This window comes from Orycteropus afer, unplaced genomic scaffold, assembly GCF_000298275.1.
Source record: "Orycteropus afer afer isolate SDZICR_OR568_19922 unplaced genomic scaffold, OryAfe1.0 scaffold00255, whole genome shotgun sequence".
In the NCBI taxonomy this organism is placed as follows: domain Eukaryota; kingdom Metazoa; phylum Chordata; class Mammalia; order Tubulidentata; family Orycteropodidae; genus Orycteropus; species Orycteropus afer.
Window position 1 is genome coordinate 2565206 of NW_006921842.1, and position 21949 is coordinate 2587154.

At 38.3% G+C, this 21949-nt stretch overlaps 1 protein-coding gene across 1 annotated transcript in view; it reads right to left on the minus strand.

Moving 5' to 3' along the window:
• Nucleotides 1-2435: 2435 nt before the first annotated feature.
• LOC103204667 (cytidine monophosphate-N-acetylneuraminic acid hydroxylase-like) overlaps nt 2436-21949 on the minus strand; it is a 184675-nt gene continuing 165161 nt past the window's right edge. Inside the window, 5 exon segments of the mRNA XM_007949874.2 lie at nt 2436-2498; nt 5570-5666; nt 8267-8382; nt 14209-14325; nt 16220-16394. Of these exon segments, the coding sequence (XP_007948065.2) occupies nt 2436-2498; nt 5570-5666; nt 8267-8382; nt 14209-14325; nt 16220-16394 (568 nt within the window).

The window sequence follows — 21949 nt, forward strand, 5'->3', positions numbered from 1 at the left end:
TAGAGGCAGAACTCACGCTGACTGCTGGCTGAGGAAGGTCATGCCCCTAAGAGACACGCACTGCTGAGAAAGAGGTGCAAGAGACATGTATTGCTGAGAGGGACACCGAGGGACATACACTGCTGGGAGAGAGACTGAGCATTTTTCCTGAACTTGAATTGTAGCCTGGTGCTTCCCTAATAAACCCCATAATCTGTGAGTTCTGTGTGGCCACTGCAGCAAATTATCTAACCCAGGAGAGAGGTGATGGGTACTTTGGGAGGGATGGTTTGTGAAAGGGCTGGAGGGAGGCAGCATGTCTGGCTTTGTAGTAATAGGCCTTGGACTATTGATGGTGATTCCGTCTTCCTCCTGTGCGGTTAGAGGAGGTCAGAACATGTGGCCTCCTTGCCCATTTTGCACCTACTTACAAAAATCATTCAGTGAAAACCCTATGGATCACAACAGTCCAACTGATCTATAACCAGTCACAGGGATGGTGCAGGACCCATGAGCAGTGTTTTGTTCTGTTGTGCATGGGGTTGCCATGAGTCAGCACCAACTCAATGGTAGTTAACAACAACAAGATGAGTAGGAAAGGAACTAAGGACATGAGGAGCTGAGGATTGGAGGTCTGGGTGATATCTAAGCACTGTTGGAGCCAAGATAGCAGAAGGAGAAAATGAAAAAGACTGTGAGCATAAAGATGAGGTTGGTAAGGAGAAAAGCAATTCATATTTTTAAATTTTTTATTTGCTTATTATATTCATTTTAATATACATTCTATTGATATACAGTACATTTATTTTCCAATGATCATTGAATAATCTACTGTTGTTGTTGTTGTTACGTGCCGTTGAGTCGGACCTGACTCATAGTGACCCCTCTTTGAGTTCCGAGGAAGTAGATTGCCCCATCTTCCTTCCAAGGAGTGGCTGGTGGGTTTGAACCACCAGCCTTCTGGTTAGCAGTCAAGTGCCTTAGGCACTATGCTACCAGAGCCATTGATATGCTACCACTGCCATTGAGTTGATTCCAACTCATACCAACACTATAGGGCAGAGTAGAACTGCCCTATTGGGTTTCCAAGGTTGTAATCTTTATGGTAGCAGACTGACACATCTTTCTCCTATCATGCAGCTGGTGGGTTTGAGCTGCTGAACTTTTGGTTAGCAGCCAGACACTTTAACCATTATACTACAGGAGCTCTGGTAGCGTAGTGCCTAAGGCACTTGACTGCTAACCAGAAGGCTGGGGTGCAAACCCACCAGCCACTCCTTGGAAGAAAGATGGGGCAATCTACTTCCGTAGTGATACTGCCTCGGAAACCCAAGGAGGGGGGTCCGACTCGATGTCACGTAACAACAACAACAACACCAAGGCTCCTCAAATTATAATATACGATCCCTGAATTCCAAGCATTTCTGTTATGCATATTGTGTGAGTGAATCAGAATAATTAAATATCATTTGTGTTAATGAGAAGTAATCAACATTTCTTTTACCAAATGTGATTCAGAGATTAATGGAGATACATTCTACCATTTGAGGTTGTGTCATTTATTCAGAATTAAAGAGGTAGTATGTGTAATCAGAAAATAGATTGTAATGTTGGACTCAGTACAGTGCATGTATTGGAAAAATCAACATTAAGATAGGAAGCTGGGCAAATAATCACATTTTCCTAGGAATAATTTTGTGTGTCTTAAACAATCATATGAATGTCACCAATATCCACAAACATTAGCAGAAATGAGTAAATGTTTATCTATTTTAACCATTGAAACTGTGTTTTCCAATGTTCACTTGAGGGGTTCCCAACTTTTTAAAGAAGTAGCTTCACAGGAGGTTGGAAATCTATATTGTTGCTCCTTCTAGTGATGTTGAAAAATTTATATCCGCCCGCAAATTATACTAGTGTTAATATCTTTTATTAATCAAAGATCTCTCTGATTGTTAGAACTTCTAAGCCCCATTAAGTAACAAATTTTATCACCGGATAAACACAATTTCACTTATCCAGTGAAATGTGATCTTTTAGGCAGCTTCTGTAGCCTTGTTTTGGTAAATACATGATTTCAGCAAGGCTCTTTTTTTTTCCAATTTTTTAAAAAACTTGAAAATAGCTTACGAACGCTGCCTGTTCAACTATCTCCATAGGCCCCATTTGAGGACTGAATCTATTAAGGAATAAAAGGTTTATTTTTACATTTTCCACTTCTTTTCAAATACATCTTAATTTTTTCTCTTTCCCATTTTCTTCTCCTGGTCTTTCATTTCTCTATTTCTCCTCTTCCCACTCTCCTTCTAACCCAACTTCAAGTCTGTCACCTTTTTCCTTTTTCCTCAGTTTTTACTTGGAAAATATTTCCTTCCCCTGCTCAGTTTCTTCTGTGCTTGGTTTCACATCACCTCTTGATAGATATTTGTTTAATTTTTTTAAAATGATAATTCCTGTTATGCACTACATTTCATAGGCAGTATGTTCCTGTTGGGCTTATTGGTTCTTTGTATAGAGAACTATGGACGACATAAATAAGTATTTATGAATCTGGCTGTGTAGTGATCTACAAACATGAGACATATGAAAATCTCAAAAATGCAGCATGTGATTATTAATTGATGTCAATAAAGCATAGTTTCCTTTGGTATAAGCTTCTTGTGTTCAAGATATAAATAACATCAGTAAAATCTTTGATTTCTCATGTTGCTTGCAAACAACCTGTAAATTAAAGGTATTAATAATGAAGAACAGTCTGAATAGTTTTCTTTATAGTAAAAATATACATAATAATATACATAACAATTTGAACAATTTAGTAATATTAATTACACTAAATATTCCCAAACCCTCACCAATACAGTATTATGAATTTTTAATATTTTTTATTGCATTGGATGAGTTTTTATCTTATTCTTCAGTTCAAGGTATATAGTCTATGATGTTTTAAGATGACTGAGAGTCTAAAGCTGGCATGTGAGTGATTTACTAAGTGACTGACTGTGGTCACCATGACTCTCCTTTTTTTTTTGTAAAGTTGATAAAGTTGGCATTCATTGCTCACTTATTGCATGCCACTCATTCTTCTAGATGTGCCTTCCACGAATGACACAATTTTGTGAGGGGGATGCTATCATTATATTTATTTTACAGATGGATATCTGAGACACTTGGAGGTTTAGTTTACTAAGGTCACACAATTCTAACGTAAGAAGTTAGATTCCAAGTCAGAAGTATTGACCAGTGTATTTTATTATTTCCTTGATAAGGCAACTTTACCATGTATACATTGACCTCCCAGTTCCCATTAGCAACATTTCATTCATCCACTAATACAGAAGCAGTTTTAATACCACTTTCTTTCTGAACTGCTCCATCCTCAAGACCTTGAACTTGGAGCTCTGTCAGCTGCCTCCTTATCTTTCATCACTTCTTCTATTTCACAATGACTGAACCTGTTTAGCATCTTAATCAGTTCCTCTTGACTCTCTTTATTCTTCAAGACCCCACTCATGTCCCTTTCCTAGTTTCTTTTCATTCCCTGTCACACTAGGAGGACTTGCCACTGCTCAAATTCACCTTGCATTTCTCTAGGTTTTCACTTCACCCATTCAGTGCAGGTCCAGGCAATGTTTCATTCTGTTGTACATAAGGTCACTATAAGTCAGAGCCGATTTGATAGCACCTAACAACAATAACATTCTTTCTATCTGGAATATTCTCTCTACCATCTCTCCCTTCCACTTTGGCTTTTTTAAAACTTTACCCAATCTTTAAGCACATTTATTCTCCCCAAAACGCTACCTTCTCCTCAATACTCTTCCTGGTCATCTCAGAAAGGCTGATGTAATCTCTTTCTTCTTAGTATTTCCAATTTCATTTGTACAACAATATAGTGCTTATTAGAGTCTGACTTATAATATAGTTGTACGTGTTCCTTCCTTTCTAGCGTATAATCATAGCTTAGAAGAGCTAGCCCAATGCCTTGAGCTGGTCTAGAGTACGGAACAAAGAACTTTACAACTGAAAAGAATGTTAAAGATAATCTCATTTTATCCCCCAATTTTGTTGGTAAGGAAATTGAAAATTTTTTTAAGAGGTAACTCACATTGATGACAGGAAATTCCTTTGTTCCTTCTCTGAATGCTTATTTTGAATAAAATTGCATGGGTCCTAGACGGTGTGCTAAGTATAAGTACTAGGGATACATAGGCAACATTCTCTACTTTTAAGAAACTCAGTATCTACTGGGAGAGACAACTAACAGATTATTACAATACAGTGTGATGGAATAGTTGTTTGTGGAATAAATTAGTGCATAAGTAAATACCTAAATGCATGAATCAAGAAATACCTTTGTCAAAATAGTATAAAGAGCCTTGCTCGTACAGTGGTTAGAGCACTCAGCTGCTAACCAAAAGGTCGGTGGTTCAAACCTACCAGCAACTCCACGGGAGAATGATGTGGCAATCTGCTTCCATAAAGATTTACAGCCTCAGAAACCCTATGGGGCAGTTCTATGGGGGCACTATGAGTTGGAATTGACTCGATGGCAGTGAGTTTGGTTTGAAGTAGTAATAACAGATGGTTCTTTCGATTTTAAATGTATGGAAACAGATTTTGTGACTCAGTTAGTAAAACCACATTCCTAGCTGTAGGAAAAAATGTCAAATCAGATTTGTGCCTGATAAGTTGATCTCCATCAGCTCCAAAGAAGCTGGTCATTGGCATTGGCAATGGTGAGATGATGCTTTCCATCTTACTATGTTTTAGTTTTTCTCCCTTCAGTGTTTGTTGCTACTTTTCCTCATGTGCTCAGGATTTACTTCTAAACACTCGCTGACAGCTTGAACTAACTTATGTTTTGTTTGAAAATTGGCTATATGTTCACCCCAATGAGACTGAAGATTCCATGGTCTTTGAGTTGAACATATTCTTCATTCATTTTATTAACTTATTTTTAAACTTGAATATTCTTCTTGTGGGAGCTCTGGTGGCATAGTGCCTAAGGCACTTGACTGATAACCAGAAGTCTGGCAGTTCAAACCCACCAGCCATTCCTCGGAAGGAAGGCTGGGCAATGTACTTCCATAGTGATACTGCTTCAGAAACCCAAGGAGGGGTCTCTGTGAGTTGGATCCAACTCAACAGCAGTGGGCTCCAAAGGGTTTTTAATGGCTGAATTTTTGAAGTAGATTGCCAGGACTTTCTTCTGAGGTGCCTCTGGTTTGACTCAAACCTCCAGCCTTTCAGTTAGCAGCCAAGCACAAGTTGTTTGCACCACCCAGGGACTTCTCCTGCTATGTTAGCATCTCTCATTCTCCCAAAGTCAGGCTTTCTGTTCAATTTAAGTGCCAAATAAAAAGGAAATGGTAATCTCAGGGAGGAAGTGAGAAGAGTGCTGTTACATTGTGGGGACTACATTCAATGTCACAAAACAAAACTTGTATGAACAGTTGAATGGAAAATCAATTTACTCTGCAAACTTTCACCTAACTAAAAATAAAAAGTAATAAATAAATAAATAAATAAAAATAAAATGCCATGAACACATGGTACTGCTGTGCCCCTGACCTACAGGTTGCCTTACCTGTGAGATCTCAGGTCTGCTCTACACACAGTGCATCAGGAAGGACCTCCAGTTGGGTGGTGTGAGAGGGAGTTTTATTTGAAAATGGTTCCAAAACCTGTGAGAGAGATAAAGCAGGGAAATATGCTTTTGAAACATCCATGTCTATTGCTTTGCCAGAATCTGTTTGGTGCCTGGCACCTAGCTTTCCTCAGAGATAGCATTTTTGTACTGTGCTCAGCTGTTTGTGTAGCTTAGCATTTGGGGGATGTTGAACATAGTCCCTTAAAACATGACAACTGTGTCTTGTTTTTATTTTAGTATAACATGCCTTGCTTTAAGGGATCCTTGTACATGAAAATCTAGATCTGTCTATGTATACGAAAGCATTAGGACGTAGTGTTGGTGAAGGGGCAGTAAATGGCTTCTGACTGCACTATTTATGGGATGGAGAACTGGCTTCCTAAAGAACAATTTGGCAGAGTGCATCAAAATACCCTGGATGTGTTGGACACAGCAGCTCCACTCCCAAGAATTTGTCCTAGGGAAATCACTATGCATTTCCTTAGAAAGACATATCCACATGTTTATTAACCAAATCATTGCTTTGAATAATGAAAAGTTTTGAAACAAAAGCTGATCAAGGATTGGTTAAATAAAATATGGATATACCCATATGTTGTTAAAGTAGACAGCCACTAAAAATGATGATGTAGGAAAATTATATAGTAATGTGCAAAATCTTGGTGGTGTTAGGTGCCATTAAGTGGGTTCCAAATCATAGTGGCCTTTTGTACAACAGAATGAAACACCGCCATATGAAAAATAACAAACCCACCAGCCACTCCTTGGAAGGAAGATGGGGCAATCTACTTCTGTAGTGATACTTCCTCAGAAACCCAAGGAAGGGTCGCTATGAGTTGGGCCCGACTCAATGGCACATAACAATAACAACAACAACAACATTGTTCAATAAACACATAGGTACAAAAATATGTATTATTACATTTTTACAAAAAGTCTAAGGGTATATTGTGTGGAAACAGACAAAGATTAACTATATACTGAAATGTAAATTGTTTACTCTGATTGATAGGATTATCTGTGGTGTAAACTTATTTATTTTTATGTTTACTCTTGTTTTTTTCTTTTTTTACATTTCACCAAAATTTCTACAATGGAAGGTTTAATTTCAGAAAAATGTTTAACTCATAAATCCCATTTTAGAATGTAGCAGAGATAAATTGGGCTGTGACGCCTCAAGAATCAAACATGTGCTGAATCGCAGCCCTTGTACTTTGTTTCTGGTTTGGAAATGAGGGCTTTCTTTTGTTATGTTAATAGGATCATTTAAAAAAAAAGATTCATCTTGGGTCTTCTCATACAGATGATCAAGCACCAATATGACAAAATAGTCTTTAATATCAATATCTGAGAAGTTTCCAAGATGGAATTAATTTCTTAAGAACCTCCAAAGTCCCTTCTTCCAAAAGTTATCACACTCCTTTCTTTCCAGAACAAGAAGCTAGGTATCTGTGTTGTTGAAAATGAATAAAGCATGGACTGTTTTACAACCATTGAAAAGTCTGAGGTTGACTTATATGTCCCAGCATGGACAGATATTTAAAATACATTGATGAGAGAGGGGGAAAAAAATGCATTGGTGACTAAGAAATGCAAGTTGCAGAACATGTATATTGGGATTGTATTAAAAACCAACAGTAATAATAACACAAATATATATATATATATATATATATATATATATACACATATATATATATATATTATTGAGAGGAAATATATTTGGTAAAATAAGCCTGAGAGGACACACACTGAATTGTTATCAAGGGTTATCCTGGAAAGTGGAGTAGAGACAAGAAACAGCTTACTGGAAGGTGCTGGATAGGGTTATTTACTTCCACTTTTCAGTCTATATACTTCTACATTGTTAGCATCTTTTATAATTTTAAAACACTTGAAAGCAAATAAGCGAAATCTAATTTTTATAAATGCCTGTACTTGTAAACTCAGGTAGAAGCTAAATAGTGGATATTTCTTATAAACTTTAAATTATTGGAATTTTTAAATTTAAATTTAAAGTTAAATTTCCTGTATTTTCAGAGGACCAGTGGTAATGAAAAGAAAACACTCTCTCCCTTGATAATTGTTTTGCGATATAAAAATGACAAATGGACTTTCTGAGATTTCCACACAAGTATTCCAAATATAATCTTAAGGCATACAGTTTTGCAGCAAAAGACATACAAAGTTTGGGGCAGGCAGGAACACAGTGGGACCTTCCCATTAACCAACTACGTCACCAAATTCATGCTTAAGGTTGGGCACAGATGGACATGTGATATGGGAGATGAGTATCTCCAGTGACCATGTCCTTGCTGCATGCATATTTACCCCCTTCTCTTACTTGTCTTGGCATATCACACCTGTCCCTTTCATGATGTCTTTCCCTTTCCTATACTAAAAACCACTTCCAGAAAAGCTAGGAAACACATTCCCATGAATGTATCAACAATGACTCTTTACACTTTACTAACCAGATTTGTTTTTTTAAACAACAAACAAAGGAATGATGTTCTAATGAAAAAGTTCATGACTCCATCAGAATTAGGGGGCATAGGCAATCACTCATGCTGCTTATCTATCCATGGCATCCTCTGGAGTGGCCTAGGGCATGACAGGGGTTTTCAGACTTACAGATGATGGTATATGTCAGGATCCCTCTGGATTCGGGTCTGGAACCCTATATACAAGTCATCCCAGAGTAGACCGTTCTTCACCACATGTCTGACTACATCGACCCGACTCCGGATCTGAAACAAACACAGAGTAACATGCAGAGGTTGCCCAGACAGCACAGAGTATATCACATTCCTCATGCTGCTGGAGAAGTAGCTGTCCTTGATGACAGAAGCATGGGAGTCAAGGAAAGGAGTCTGCCAAAGCAGACATCACAGACCAAGGAAAAAAGGAGAAACACAGTGCAACAAAAGTTGAGGAGAGTAGAACAGAAGACAGATCAAGAGCTGGCAGAATGTAGTGATTGAGAACACAGACTCTGGGGTCAGATCGCCAGGTTCAAATCCAGGTTCTAGCATATGATCTTGGTAACCATTCTGGGCCTCCGTTTCCTCGTTTATAAAATGATGATAATAATAAACCATAGGATGTTATAAGGATTAAGAGAGTCAATGTATATTGACTCTTAATACTTAAAATTAGGTCTGGCATATATTAAGCTTTCAATTAATGTCTGCTTTCTTCTTTTTCTCCTCCTCCTCCATCATTATCATCGTCATCATTATCATCACATCATCATCTCCAAAGTGGAAAGTTTGTTTCTTTTCTGAACGTTCAGAGGCAAAACAGAGTCTGTTCATTTACTACAATCTGCTGTGTTTCAGGCCCACACAGAGCAGGATTACTTTAGATAAGTTGGCCAAGACTTACCCTTAAAGAATCCCAGCTTCCGACACTGAAGCTGCTGAATGGTCAAAGGACCATAGGATTTGGAGACAAGCAGAAATTGTTTTGAGTCCCAGTTTGGCTCTTACTAATTATCTGACCTTAACCTTGCTAAGCCTTGGTTTCCTCTAATGAAAGACTGTTGTGAGAAAAAATGAGATAGTTGATATGAAGAGCATGAAGTAACATGAGAACTTTTCCTAAGACTGTGAGTGGTTTAAAGAATTCATCAGTGTTGGTATTGTTTACCAGGAGTTTTTTCAGTATATGTTATGACTTGCCCCCCTCCACCCCCAGATAACTATTATTCTAATGCTAGTAAATGCCAAGTTTTCATAAAAGACATGTTATTAACTGAAATAGAATGGATAGATTCATTTTAGATTTATGACCTTTTAGGTTTATGTCCTTTTCCTGCACTATTTCAATGACATGATTATATCCATTGTGAACTGAGAGTGTAAATAAAAGTCAGAGGATGTAGCCCTTTGCCAACAGAGATTTAAGATCATGTTTTCACAACTTGTTTGGGTCAAGGAGTGTCCAGCTAATGTGCAGTCTCAAGATCTAGTCCCCTCAGTGAAGGAGAATAGACTTCCTTGATCTTTCAATCTGGAGAGGCCCACATGGAGAATTTGGGACAGATTTGAGAAATATTTATCATCACTGATTACATTTGGGAATAAGGTAATTGGAAGATTAAAGATTATCCCTTGCTTCTAACTTACCTGATTGAGAGGTATGACATGGCCAACAATCAAGATAGCAAAGGAGAAGGAGTGATTTTAGAGGAGGAAGATGAAGAGATGGATTTGAAGATGATGTACCAAGCATTGGTTTTGACATTTGGCAGTGTTAAAGGGAGCCAAGGAGAATTCTGGGCTAGACTTATGGATTTTGGAGTCACTAGCAGATAAATGGTTTTAGCAGATGAGTTCACCTAGGAAGAGACATGAGAAGAGTGGGTTGAGTAGAGAGCCCTGAGATAAACCAAGACAGTTAAACAAAGGCTGGAGATAGAGAGGCCCCTCAGGAATGCAAAATAGTCAGGAAGTGAGGAAAAACGGGGAAAGTGTCACTGAAACAGAAAAGATGGCCTTCTGGTCCAAAATGATGGAAAGATCACATGCATGATGTGTCTTCTCAGCATTTCAAGATTAAACTAAAATATTGACAAAGCGATTTTGAAGGCATAAACTGCCACAATGAAGAGAAAGCAAAATGAGTTGTTGAGACAGGAGATTTCAACTAATTTTGAGGATCTGGAAAGCAGGTGGATAGATGCCAACCAAAGCAGCAGGACAGAGACAGGCAAATCCTCGTGAGTACATGGTGGAATATTCAAACATGGAGGAAGTAGAGTAAGGTATCATGGAGGACAACAGGGAAACGTAAGCACATAGGTATGCACATGACTCTGTTGACCTCTTCCCTAGCCCTCTGATGGCTTCTGGCTAAATGCATTTACATAGTTCTCTGAATAAATGAACATGATTTTTGGAAGAGAATTAGGACAAGTAGTATATTCCAGACCAACTAGCTCAAGATTTTGGCATCTAGGGGTTCCATAGCCTAATAGCTGACTTCTCACCTTCCAAACTTAAAGCAAACTGGTGATTCCTTGACGAAATACAGGCTTTAGCTCTGTTTCATATAGCCTAAGTTCCATTTCCATCATCCATCTGTCAGTTATTTTACTGTGGTGCTTACACTTTGCTAAAATGCTGGCAGTTATGCTACCAGTATTTCAAATACCAGAAGGGCCATCCATGGTAGATAGATCTCAGCAGAGCTTCCAGACTTAGAGTAGGAAGAAAGGTCTACTGATCTACTTCCAAAAATTAGCCAATGAAAACCTTATGGATCACAACAGAACACTGGTCAACTCACTTGCTTGGACATGTCATCAGCAGGAATCAATTGTTAGAGGAGGATACTGTGTTTGGTGAAATGTAAGGGGTCAGTGAGCCCCTTGGTGAGACGGATTGGCACAGCAGCCCAACAATGGACTTGAATGTGTTGGTAGTGTCGTGAGGATGACACAGGACCAGGCAATCTTTCATTCTGTTGTATATAAGATCACCACCAGAGTAACTTGATGGCAGCTGAAAACAATATAATCCTTTCTAAAAATAGAATTAGCTCCCTACATTTATAAATCAGGGTATTGTACACAAAAATCCAGATTCCAAATTCTCTGGAAAATTCAGAAGATCATGTAGAGTTAAGTAGGTGCTGTCCTCTTTTACTTTCCACTTGATATAATCCCCACCCCACTCTGCCGATTTACAAGATCTGCCTTGGGCCGGGCTGAGCATTTAAGCCTGTAACCTCTGTTCTCAAGTAATGCCCACTGGCTAACAAACCCTATGCATGTGCAAATATAGAATCATTTTGTTCATAATGGTTGTAAATTCATTTTTAACCTATATGCTGCTTCATATAGGCTTTGCCTATATGTGGAAACCCAGTTTTTTAAGTCCCACAAATCAGGTAGCAGGTACTTGGTTTTACTGAAGTTTCAGTACAGGATTCTTTTTAATAACAAGTACTTTACTGAACATAAAAATACATATCAGTTTATGAAAATGTAGTTTAATAACACATCTACTATGTGAAAGTACATCTAAATGTTGACAATTAGGGCATCACACAATAAGATTTTTAAGGACAGAGTTGGTGTCCTGAACACCATTGTGGCAATTGATTAGATTTGGGGGATCTAATTAGATTCACTACTTTATATATCCTAACTTATCTAATTATCCTTACATTTATATAGCATTTTCATTATAATGCTTGTTCACATAGATTTTGTCGCTTGACTCTCATGTCTCCCTGATAAAGTGAGAATAAGCACTATGGAAGGAAAAAAAACAAGGCTCTGATTCCTCAAAGACTCAGACAATAAGTTATAGGGTCTCCAAAGACACAGCTCTTTCCTTTGTATCATTCAGGTGATTTGTTCAAAATTGAAACCTCCCAAAATATGTATTGATTTATGTTGATTAACTCCTTTTATAGAGATACCCATTGGGTTTATTTGGGAAAGAAGACATGATTGGAGAAAAGGCAAAGAAAGGTAGGAAACCAAGGCTTGCAGCTTATACTGATTGGGTGTTTGAAAATAAGTAGGTAGGTGAAACCAGTCTTCATGAAAGGATTTGAAAGAAGCAAGTATGGACTTCAGTTAACAGTAATGTTGCAATATTCGTTCACTGTTGTTGTTATTGTTAGGTGTCTTCAAGTTGATTCAGTGATCCCATGTATAACACAACAAAACATTGCCTCGCCCTAAACCATCCTCACAATAGTACATATATTGGAGCCCATTATTGCAGCTACTATGGTAATCCATCTCATTGGGGGTCTTTCTCTTTTTTTTTGGCTGACTCTCTACTTTACCAAGCATGATGTCCTTCTCCAGGAACTGATTCCTGCTGATAACATGTCCAAAGTAAGTGAGACAAAAATCTCACTATCCTCACTTCTAAGGAGTATTCTGGCTGCGTGTCTTCCAAGATAGATTTTTAAAATATTCCAGCAGTCTGTGATACATTCAATGTTCTTCATCAACACCATAATTCAGATATGTTAGTTCTTCTTTTGGTCTTCCTTTTCGTTGTCCAGCTTATGCATGCATATAAGGCAATTGAAAAGACCATGGCTTGGGTCAGGTTCACATTAGTTATCAAAGCAATATCTTTGCTCTTTAAAATTTTAAAGAGGTCTTTTGCAGCAGACTTGCCCATTGCAATATGTCATCTGATTTCTTGACTGCTGCTTCCATGGGTATTGATTGTCAATTGAAGCAAAATGAAATCTTTGATAACTTTGGTATTTTCTCCATTTATCATGCATGATGTTGTTTATTGGCTCAGTTGTGAGGATTTTTGTTTTCTTTATGTTGAGGTTATGACAAATGTGCTGTAGTAATGTAAGATGTTAACAATATTTTCTGTACTATATTTGTGAATTTTCTGTGAATTTAAAACTATCCTAGAATAAAAAGTTTATTAAAAAGAAAGGAAGGGAATCAGGCTTCCAGCAAGATGGCGGACTAGGCAGAAGGATTGCACAGACCCTCTTCAACAAAGAAAAGGGAAACCAATTAACACAGACACAGAAGATAATCTTGGACCCCTGAGCCTTGAAGGGAAGGATACAGAATTGGACTAAACCCCAACTAGCAGAAGAATTTGTGTGAAAATGCCAAAAAAAAAGGAGACATACGGAACTGCAGTCTGACAGCGAACTGAGTGACCCTGACAGTACAGGTGGCTCGGAGATTCCCGACTGGTGGTAGGATCTAAGAATTAACCTAAAAATCACACTGCTAACCAGGGACTGCATGGACTGTGCACAGTGGCTGGGGAACAAATGGAGAAAGTGAAGACAAAGGCGGGCTGAGCTGTGGACTTTTGCCGGGCCGGAGCGCGCCGCCATTTTGAAGGTTTAAAAAGCGGCTTGACTATTTTGGATATTTAAAGAGGCAGCAGTCTGGCAGATTTCTGGGGCTTAAGAACATGCTCTGCTTTCCAGCAACCACAAGGATGCTCGGGGCCTGCAAGACTGAAAAGTTTTTCGATGGACAGTCAATTGTAGTTTGTGTCTAACTGAGTGGGAGACAATAACAATCCACATAAGACACAACTACACCCACACCTCCTGTGACTTCACTTACTGAGCGAGAGCCACTTCCTCCATCTCCAGCAACGGGCCAACGATAAAAAACCACCAAGAAGAGCCTGAACCACCCTTGGCTGCTCTTCATAAACAGTTAACAGAGATCTAAATACAACAACGTCATGATGCCTTGGAAGCAACAGACCATCACAGTCCACACAAAGAAGCAGGATAAAGTGGTAGAAACAAGGGAGCAGGATACAGACCCAGAATACATCCCTGAGGAAGAAGCAGCATTGGAACTCTCTGATAAGAAATTCAAAAGAATTATATTTAGGTATCTTCAAAGGATTGAGAGACAGACCAAAGAAAACACAGAAAAAACCTTACAAGAATTTGGGAAGAAAATACAAGAACAAAATAAAAAATTAGAAATGATTCTAAATCTACAGATAGAAATCCAAAAGATTAATACTAAATTGTCAGAAATAAAAAGAAAGGAAGGAGGAAAAGGAGAAAGAAGCACTTTCCCCAGTGCTGCTGCTTACTTCCTCATAGGAATGTTCCCGGCATGGTCTTTTCTTTGGAAAAGATAAATCTAGAAAGTCAACCAAATAGTCGTATCCTCCAGGATAGGGGCTGAAGTCCTCATCTGTCTCAATCATCTGTGCAAATGACAATACAGTAAAGGGAAGGACCATGTCAATTTGGTGGTCAAGATCTTGAAAACCTTATAGACCATGTAAGACTTAAAAGCCCTTAAATGATAAATAGTAATGAGTTGAAATTAATTTGGGAAGTCTCCCATCTCTCTGTTTCCTGAACTGATAGCATTTAAATCCTAACCTTCTATCCTAGCAAAACTGCTTCTTATCATGAACTTCAATGAAATTTATATAGAAGGTTAACATTATCTTAAGTATTGTTATTAATGAGACATTAAAACCACCATAAATTAGGTTAAATAAAGGCTAGGGAATAAATAAAATGAGGACGGTATCTCACTATCGTAGAGCAGCTAAATTAAATAGTTTTACTGTAAGTTCCTAAGGTGTTTTCTTTCCCAAAATAACTGTTCAACTAAAGTATTTTTCCAGGTCTCTGGATTTTAAAGACAAATTCCTAAAAATAATTTGGGAGCTAATAAAAAAAAATGTACATTGCTAAATGAGGGCTAAAAAAAAAAAAAAAATCATGTCTACTGTCAGTACTGTCTACTATTTTTGTTTCATTAAAGGGAGAATGTTTAAACCACTCAAAAATAGAAAGGACATAATCTTATAAGAATGACAGTTTATCCCAAGAACAGAGAGTTGACACCTTTGCACAAATACATATACCCCCACTCATACACACCTTACTATTGACCATTGGAAAATTAGTCTGGCATTGAACCCCAAGTAGGTTTTGGGGAGTCACTGCTTTAGAGAATGAGAAGTGTTGCCTGGTACTAATATTTAGCACTTCAATAATAAATTTGAGAATAGTGCTTACTTTGGGGGTAACAGATCCCTGTCTTTAAAAGTGTTGCCCATTTCTTGCGGCCTGGCCTGAACCTTTCTCTCCACACACATCCACAAGCACCCAATATAACTCAGCAACTTTGCGTTATTCCTGACCCATTTCTGGTCTCTTCTTTCACCTGCCAGAGTCCCTGTTTTTGTTGTTATTAGTTGCTGTCAATTCAATTCTGATTCATGTAACCCCATGTGTATCCGAGTAGAACTGCGTTTCATAGAATTTTCAATGGCTGTGATCTTTTGGAAGTTTGTTGCCAGGTCTGTCTTCCAAGGCACCTCTGGGTAGACTCAAACTGCCAATCTTCCAGTAAGCAGCCAAGCACATTAACTGTCTGCATCACCGAAGGACTCCTGCAGGGATTCCCTGGGTGGTGCATAAGGTTACTAGACAAAAGATTGGCAGTGATCTGCTTCTGAAAGGTCACAGCCATTGAAAATCCTACAGAGCAGAGTTCTACTCTGACACATGTGGGGTCTCCATGAGTCGTAGTCAACTCAAAGGCAGTTGGTTTTCTTTCTCCTGCATCTCTTGCCTTTGCTATTGGATATACCCCTAGCTTTGGTAACCAAGTTACAAAACTGAACAGCTTGGGTTGTGGGCTCTGTGTTTATGTGTTGGGCCTCAGTTTAAGTTCTAGTTCTAGGTTGACCTCTTAGTTTATGCAAAGCAGTCCTCACCACAACTGCAGATAAGAGGTAGCTGCTGCTTTCTCACTCTGTTCAAAGTCACCCTCTCACTGAGTGGATCCCACCTTCCAACCCCACAGTTTAAATGGCTGTTCCTGTCATGCTAGGCAAACAAACAAACAAAAATACCCCCCAAACAAAAACAAACAATAACAAACACTATTGACAGAAAGAGAAAGTGAACTAGACTTCAAAACTTTCCCTAAATTTTCAATGAGGGATAGTTTCTCACTATGTCAAAGCTATTCTCTGCTAGGCAATCAGTAGAACTTAAGGAATGCTTATTGAGAAATAGTTTGGATATATTTCAATAATACAAGGAAGCAAAAATAAATCATACTGAATAGCATACCCTGATCACAAGGTTATAATCCTTAAATCCAGCCCAAGTGAAGTATTCTTTTATCCAGGAAGAGTGAAGAAATATTTCATCTCTTATGGCAGCATTCAAGATTTTTAAGTATGGTCCAAAGTCCCAGGAATCCTTGTAAATTTTAGTTCCTTCTGGAGGCTCTGTGATGCCTTTGCTTCAAGACACAAAGGGAGAGGGTGATAAAATAAATAAAGCAACAAATATGGACCTAGAAAGCAAAATTTAACACTTAATTTTTAAATATCAAAAAATCAACCAGGCTAGTAGCTTGCTACTGCTCAGGTGATCCCAAGGGATCCCACAAAAGTGCCACAGGCATCTTTTGGGAGTTGGGCCTACTCCCCTGCTTTAACCAGAACAGTTCCTGTTCATTGTTTAGTATGATGGATTTCCAAGTCAAATTTCACTTGAATAAATGTGTCCATGGCTGAACATTTGAAAACCACTGATTTGAATCCTCTTTTGCCAAATAACTATGGAAATGTTGGTCATAATCTGATCATATTGTGGATGTCTACAAATCCCTACCCCACACCCACCAAAAAAAAAAAAAAACCTTAGAATGTAAGTTCCATGACCAGAATATAGTTGCTGTTGTTGTTATTTGCCATCAAGTCGGACCTGACTTATAGATAGCCCTCCTTGAGTTTCCAAGGCAGTGTCACTACAGAAGTAGATTGCCTAACCTTCCTTCTGAGGGTATTTAATAAATATTTGTTGACCATATGAATGACTTTAACCTATCTTTGAGACATAATCAGAATTTTGTGTCTCTAGCATATAGCCCTATTACTGTCCAGCAGGCAGATGGACAATTTTATCGTACAATACACCAGCAATATGGATAAGAGAATTCTCTGGCATTCCTAGACATTGTCCATCTTGTGTGAGGATGGTTCATCACATGAAACATGGGATCTTCAATCCTGGGAATGGAAAGGAGTATCTTCTGCATAAGAGAAATATTCTGTTGTGAAACTGAGAGTTGAAAGGGGAGAATCAAGTTCCTGCCTAGTAAAGAGTTGGCAGGCAATGGTAGGAGTATATATACTTCTTCCTAAGACAACATGTTTAGTTCCATTGCATGCCCAAAGCTATAGTTGTAGTGGTTTCTATAATGAATTATTCACCAAATCCTCAAGTTCCTAACTTTTAAATATGCTTCAAATCTTCTCCAACTCTTGCTTCATCTCAGTTTAAAAACAAAACAAAAAACCTACCAAACTCATTGCTGTCAAGTCAATTCTGACTCATGGCAAACCCATGTATTAGTGAGTAGAACTGCTTCATAGGGTTTTCTTGGCTATAATCTTTACAGAAGCAGATTCTCAGGCCTTTTTTCCACAGCACTGCTAGAAGGGTTCAAATTGACTACCAACCTTTGTTGTTATTATTATGGTTGTTATTAAGTGCCATTGAGTTGGCTTTGACTCATAGTGACACTATGTACAACAGAAGAAAACAATGTGCAGTCCTGCATAATCCTCACAATCATTGCTGTGCTTGAGCCCACTGTCACAGCCACTGTGCCAATCCATCTTGTTGAGGGTATTCTGCTTTTTTGCTGACGATCAACTTTGTTGTTATTGTTGTTGTTGTTTGCCGTCGAGTCGGACCCGACTCATAGCGACCCCTCCTTGGGTTTCCGAGGCAGTATCACTACAGAAGTAGATTGCCCCATCTTCCTTCCGAGGAGTGGCTGGTGGATTTGAACCACCAGCCTTCTGGTTAGCAGTCAAGTGCCGTAGCCACTATGCTACCAGACGATCAACTTTACCCAGCATGAAATCCTTCTCCAGGGACTGGTCCCTCCTGCTAACATGACCAAAGTACAAAAGATGAAATCTGGACATTTCTCTTTTAAGGAGTGTTTCAGAGGACAGATTTGTTCATTCTTCCAGCAGTCCATGGTATTTTCTGTATTCTTCACCAATACTATAATTCAAAGGCATCAACTCTTCTTTGGTCTTCCTTGTTCAATTTCCAGCTGTCACATGCATATAAGGCGATGAAAAATCTATGGCTTGGGTTAGCTGCACATTAGTCTTCAAAGTGATATCTTTGCTATCTAACACTTTGAAAAGATCTTTTGCAGCAGATTTACCCAATGCAATACATCATCTGATTTCTTGACTGCTGCTTCCATGGGCATTGATTGCAGACTCAGGTAAAATGAAATCCTTGACAAGTTCAATCTTTTCTCCGTTTATTATGATGTTACTTATTGATCCAGTTGTGAGGACTTTTGCTTTAGTTATGTTGAAGTGTAATACATATTGAAGGATGTACTCTTTCATCTCCATCAGTAAGTACTTCAAGTCTTCTTCACTTTCAGCAAGTAACAATGTGTCATTTCTATGTTACAGGTTGTTAATGAGTCTTTCTCCAATCCTGATGTCATATTCTTATTTATAGAGTCCAGAATCTTGGATAATTTGCTCAACATACAGATGGAATAAATATGGTGAAAGGATACAGCCCTGACACACCTCTTTTCTGATTTTAAACCACGTGGTATCCCCATGTGCTGTTCAACTGGCTGCCTCTTGATCTATGTACAGGTTCCTCATTAGCACAATTAAGTATTCTGGAATTCTCGTTCTTTGCAATGATACTCAAAATTTGTTATGATCCACACAGTCAAATGCCTTCATGTAGTTAACGAAACACAGATTAACATCTTTCTGGTATTCTATTCTTTCAGCCAAGATCTATCTAACATTAGCCAAGATAACCCTTTTTCTACACCATCTTCTAAATCTGGCTTAGATTTCTGGCAGTTCCCTATGTTCTGCTGTAACCATTTTTTAAATTATTGTCAGCAAAATTTTACTTTCATGTTATAGTAATGATATTATTTGATAATTTCTGCATTCTGTTGGATCACCTTTCTTTGAAATGGGCACAAATATGAATTTCTTCCAGTTGGTTGGTCAGATAGCTATTTTTCAAATTTCTTGGCATAAATGAATGAGCACTTCCAGCTTTGCATCCATTTGTTGAGACATCCCAATTCCTGCTTTTCACCAATTCCTTCAGTGCAACTTGGAGTTCTTCCTTTCATAACATTGGTTCTTGATCATATGCTGCCTCCTGCAATGAAATGGTTGAATGTCATCCAATTCTTTTTGGTGCAGTGACTCTCAGTATTCCTTCTCTCTTCTTTTAATTCTTCCTGTGTCATTCAGCATTTTGCTCCTGTTGTTAGGTGATTTCAAGTCAGTTCTGACTCATAGCGACTTCATGTACAATAGAACAAAATGCTGCCTGCTTTAGCACCATCCTCACAATTGCTGCTGTACTTGAGCTCATTGTCATAGCCACTGTGTCAGTTCATCTCATTGAGAGTTTTCCTGTTTTTTCACTGACTCTCTATGTTGCCAATAAAATCCTTCAATATTGCTAATTATTGTGGTTATTTCACGCTGCTTTAACAGAAAATACCACAGATGGGTGGAGGGCTTTAACAAACAGGAGTTTATTCTCTTACAGTTTTGGAGGCTAGAAGTCTGAGTTCAAAGGGCCATGCTCTAGGGGCTGGGTGAAGGCTCCTTGACCTCAGGCTTCAACTCTGCCTCTTGCCCCTGGCCCACTGAAGCTGGAGGCTTTCTTCACTCAGGCAGCTGCTGGTGCTGAGGCTGACAAACTCAAGATTGACAAGTAAAAGGGCACAGTACTGATATTACCAGACCACATGGCAGGTCATGGATTCAAGTCCATTAAGAGTCCCAAGATCAGTAGACACCATGGCAGGCTGCTGAACAACAACTTGGCTACATGTAGGATTCAAGTATTCCAAAACCTGCAGACCATTCCCAAAGCTTCTCCTTATAGACTGGAAGCAGATCACATCTCTAGAGCAGCTACTCAGCTGCTCATGGCAGATTCCACCATGGAGTTGATTGCCAGTCTCATCATGGCGAATAACTATAACCAGTTATCCAGCCACTCAAAACCAGGCCCAGCCAAGTTGACACATAACCTTAATTAACTACCACACTAATTGAAGCTTGAGTTTTTTCTTTAGTTCTGTCACCTTGAGAAAAGCCAAGCATGTTCTTCCCTTTTGATTTTCTAATGCTAGGTCTGTGCACATTTCATTAAAACATAAAGCCTTTACTTTGCCTTCTTGATTCATTCTTTGAAATCTTCAACAGGTTTCTTACTGAACATTACTTCCATTCATTTTAACTATTCTCTGTTCAAGAGCAATCAAAGTCTCTTCTGACATCCATTTTGGTCTTTTCTTCCTTTCCTGTCTTTTTAATGACCTTTTGCTTTCTTCATGTATAATGTTCTCAGTGTCACCCCACAACTCTTCTGGTCTTAAGTCATTGGTGCTTAGTGAGTCAAATTTATTCTTCAGATGGTCTCTAAATTTAGGTGAGCTATATTAAACATTGCATTTTGTCTCTCGTGGACTTGTTTTAATTTTCCTTAGCTTCAACTTATAGTTGCTACAGTTGGCCCCTGGCCTTGTTCTGACAGATGGTATTAAGCTTCTCTATTGCCTTTTTTCTGCATATGTAGTCAATTTGATTCCTGTGTATTCTATTTGACAGAGTCTGTATGTACAGTCACCATTTATGTTGTTGAAAAAAAGGTATTTTCAATGAATAAGTTGTTGATCTTGCAAAATTCTATCATGTAATCTCTGATGTCATTTCTACAAAGGCATATTTTCCAATTACTAATGCTGCTTCTTTGTTTCCAACTTCTGCATTACAATCACCAGCAATTATCAATACATCTTGATCGCATGTTTGGTCAATTTCAGACTGCAGAAGTTGGTAAAAAGTCTTCAATTTCTTTATCTTTAGCTTTAGTGGTTGGTGCATAGATTTGAATAATAGTAGTATTAACTGGTCTTCCTTGTAGGAATTTGGATATTATCTTATCACTGACAGAATTGTACTTCAGAATAGATCATGAAATGTTCCTTTTGACAATGAATATGATACTATTCCTCTTCAATTTGTCAGTTCCAGCAAAGTAGACCATATGATTCAAAATGGCCATACCAGACCATTTCAGCTCACCTTTAGGTTAGTAAAAAAAAAATAGTATCTGTTGCCATTGAATCAATTCTGACTCATAGCGACCTTATAGGACAGAGTAGAACTGCCCCATATGGTTTCCAAGGCTGCAGTTCTTACTGAAGCAGACCACCACATTGTTTTCCTGTGGAGTGGCTGGTGGATTTGAACCACAGACTTTTCAGTTAGCAGGTGAGTGCTTAACCGCTGTGCCACAGGGATCCTTTTTAGGTTAGTAGCCTAGCACCAACTATTTTGCCAACCAGGGACATTATCTAAGTTTGGGGCCTCACTAATCTTTTCTTGGATAAAGCCATAGCCTTATAACTGGCCTCCCTGAGTCCAGTTTTTGTACATATAATCTTTTCCTCAGTATATTCTGCTCAGCATAGCTGAAATGGTTTTTCTAAAATACAACTCAGTAATGAACCATCTTTATAACAAAATCCAAGTTCCTTAGTCTGACTTATAGTGCCTTTCCGACCATGGCTTCCAAAAACGGTGTTCCTGCCTTATCATTTTCCTCTGCCTTCACTTACCAATCCTATACCCAAGTAAGTACATGGCTTCATGAAGGCAAGGACCTTTTTACAGCTCTATCTCTTGTACCTAGTACATATATATATATATATATATATATATATATATATATATATATATATATATATATATA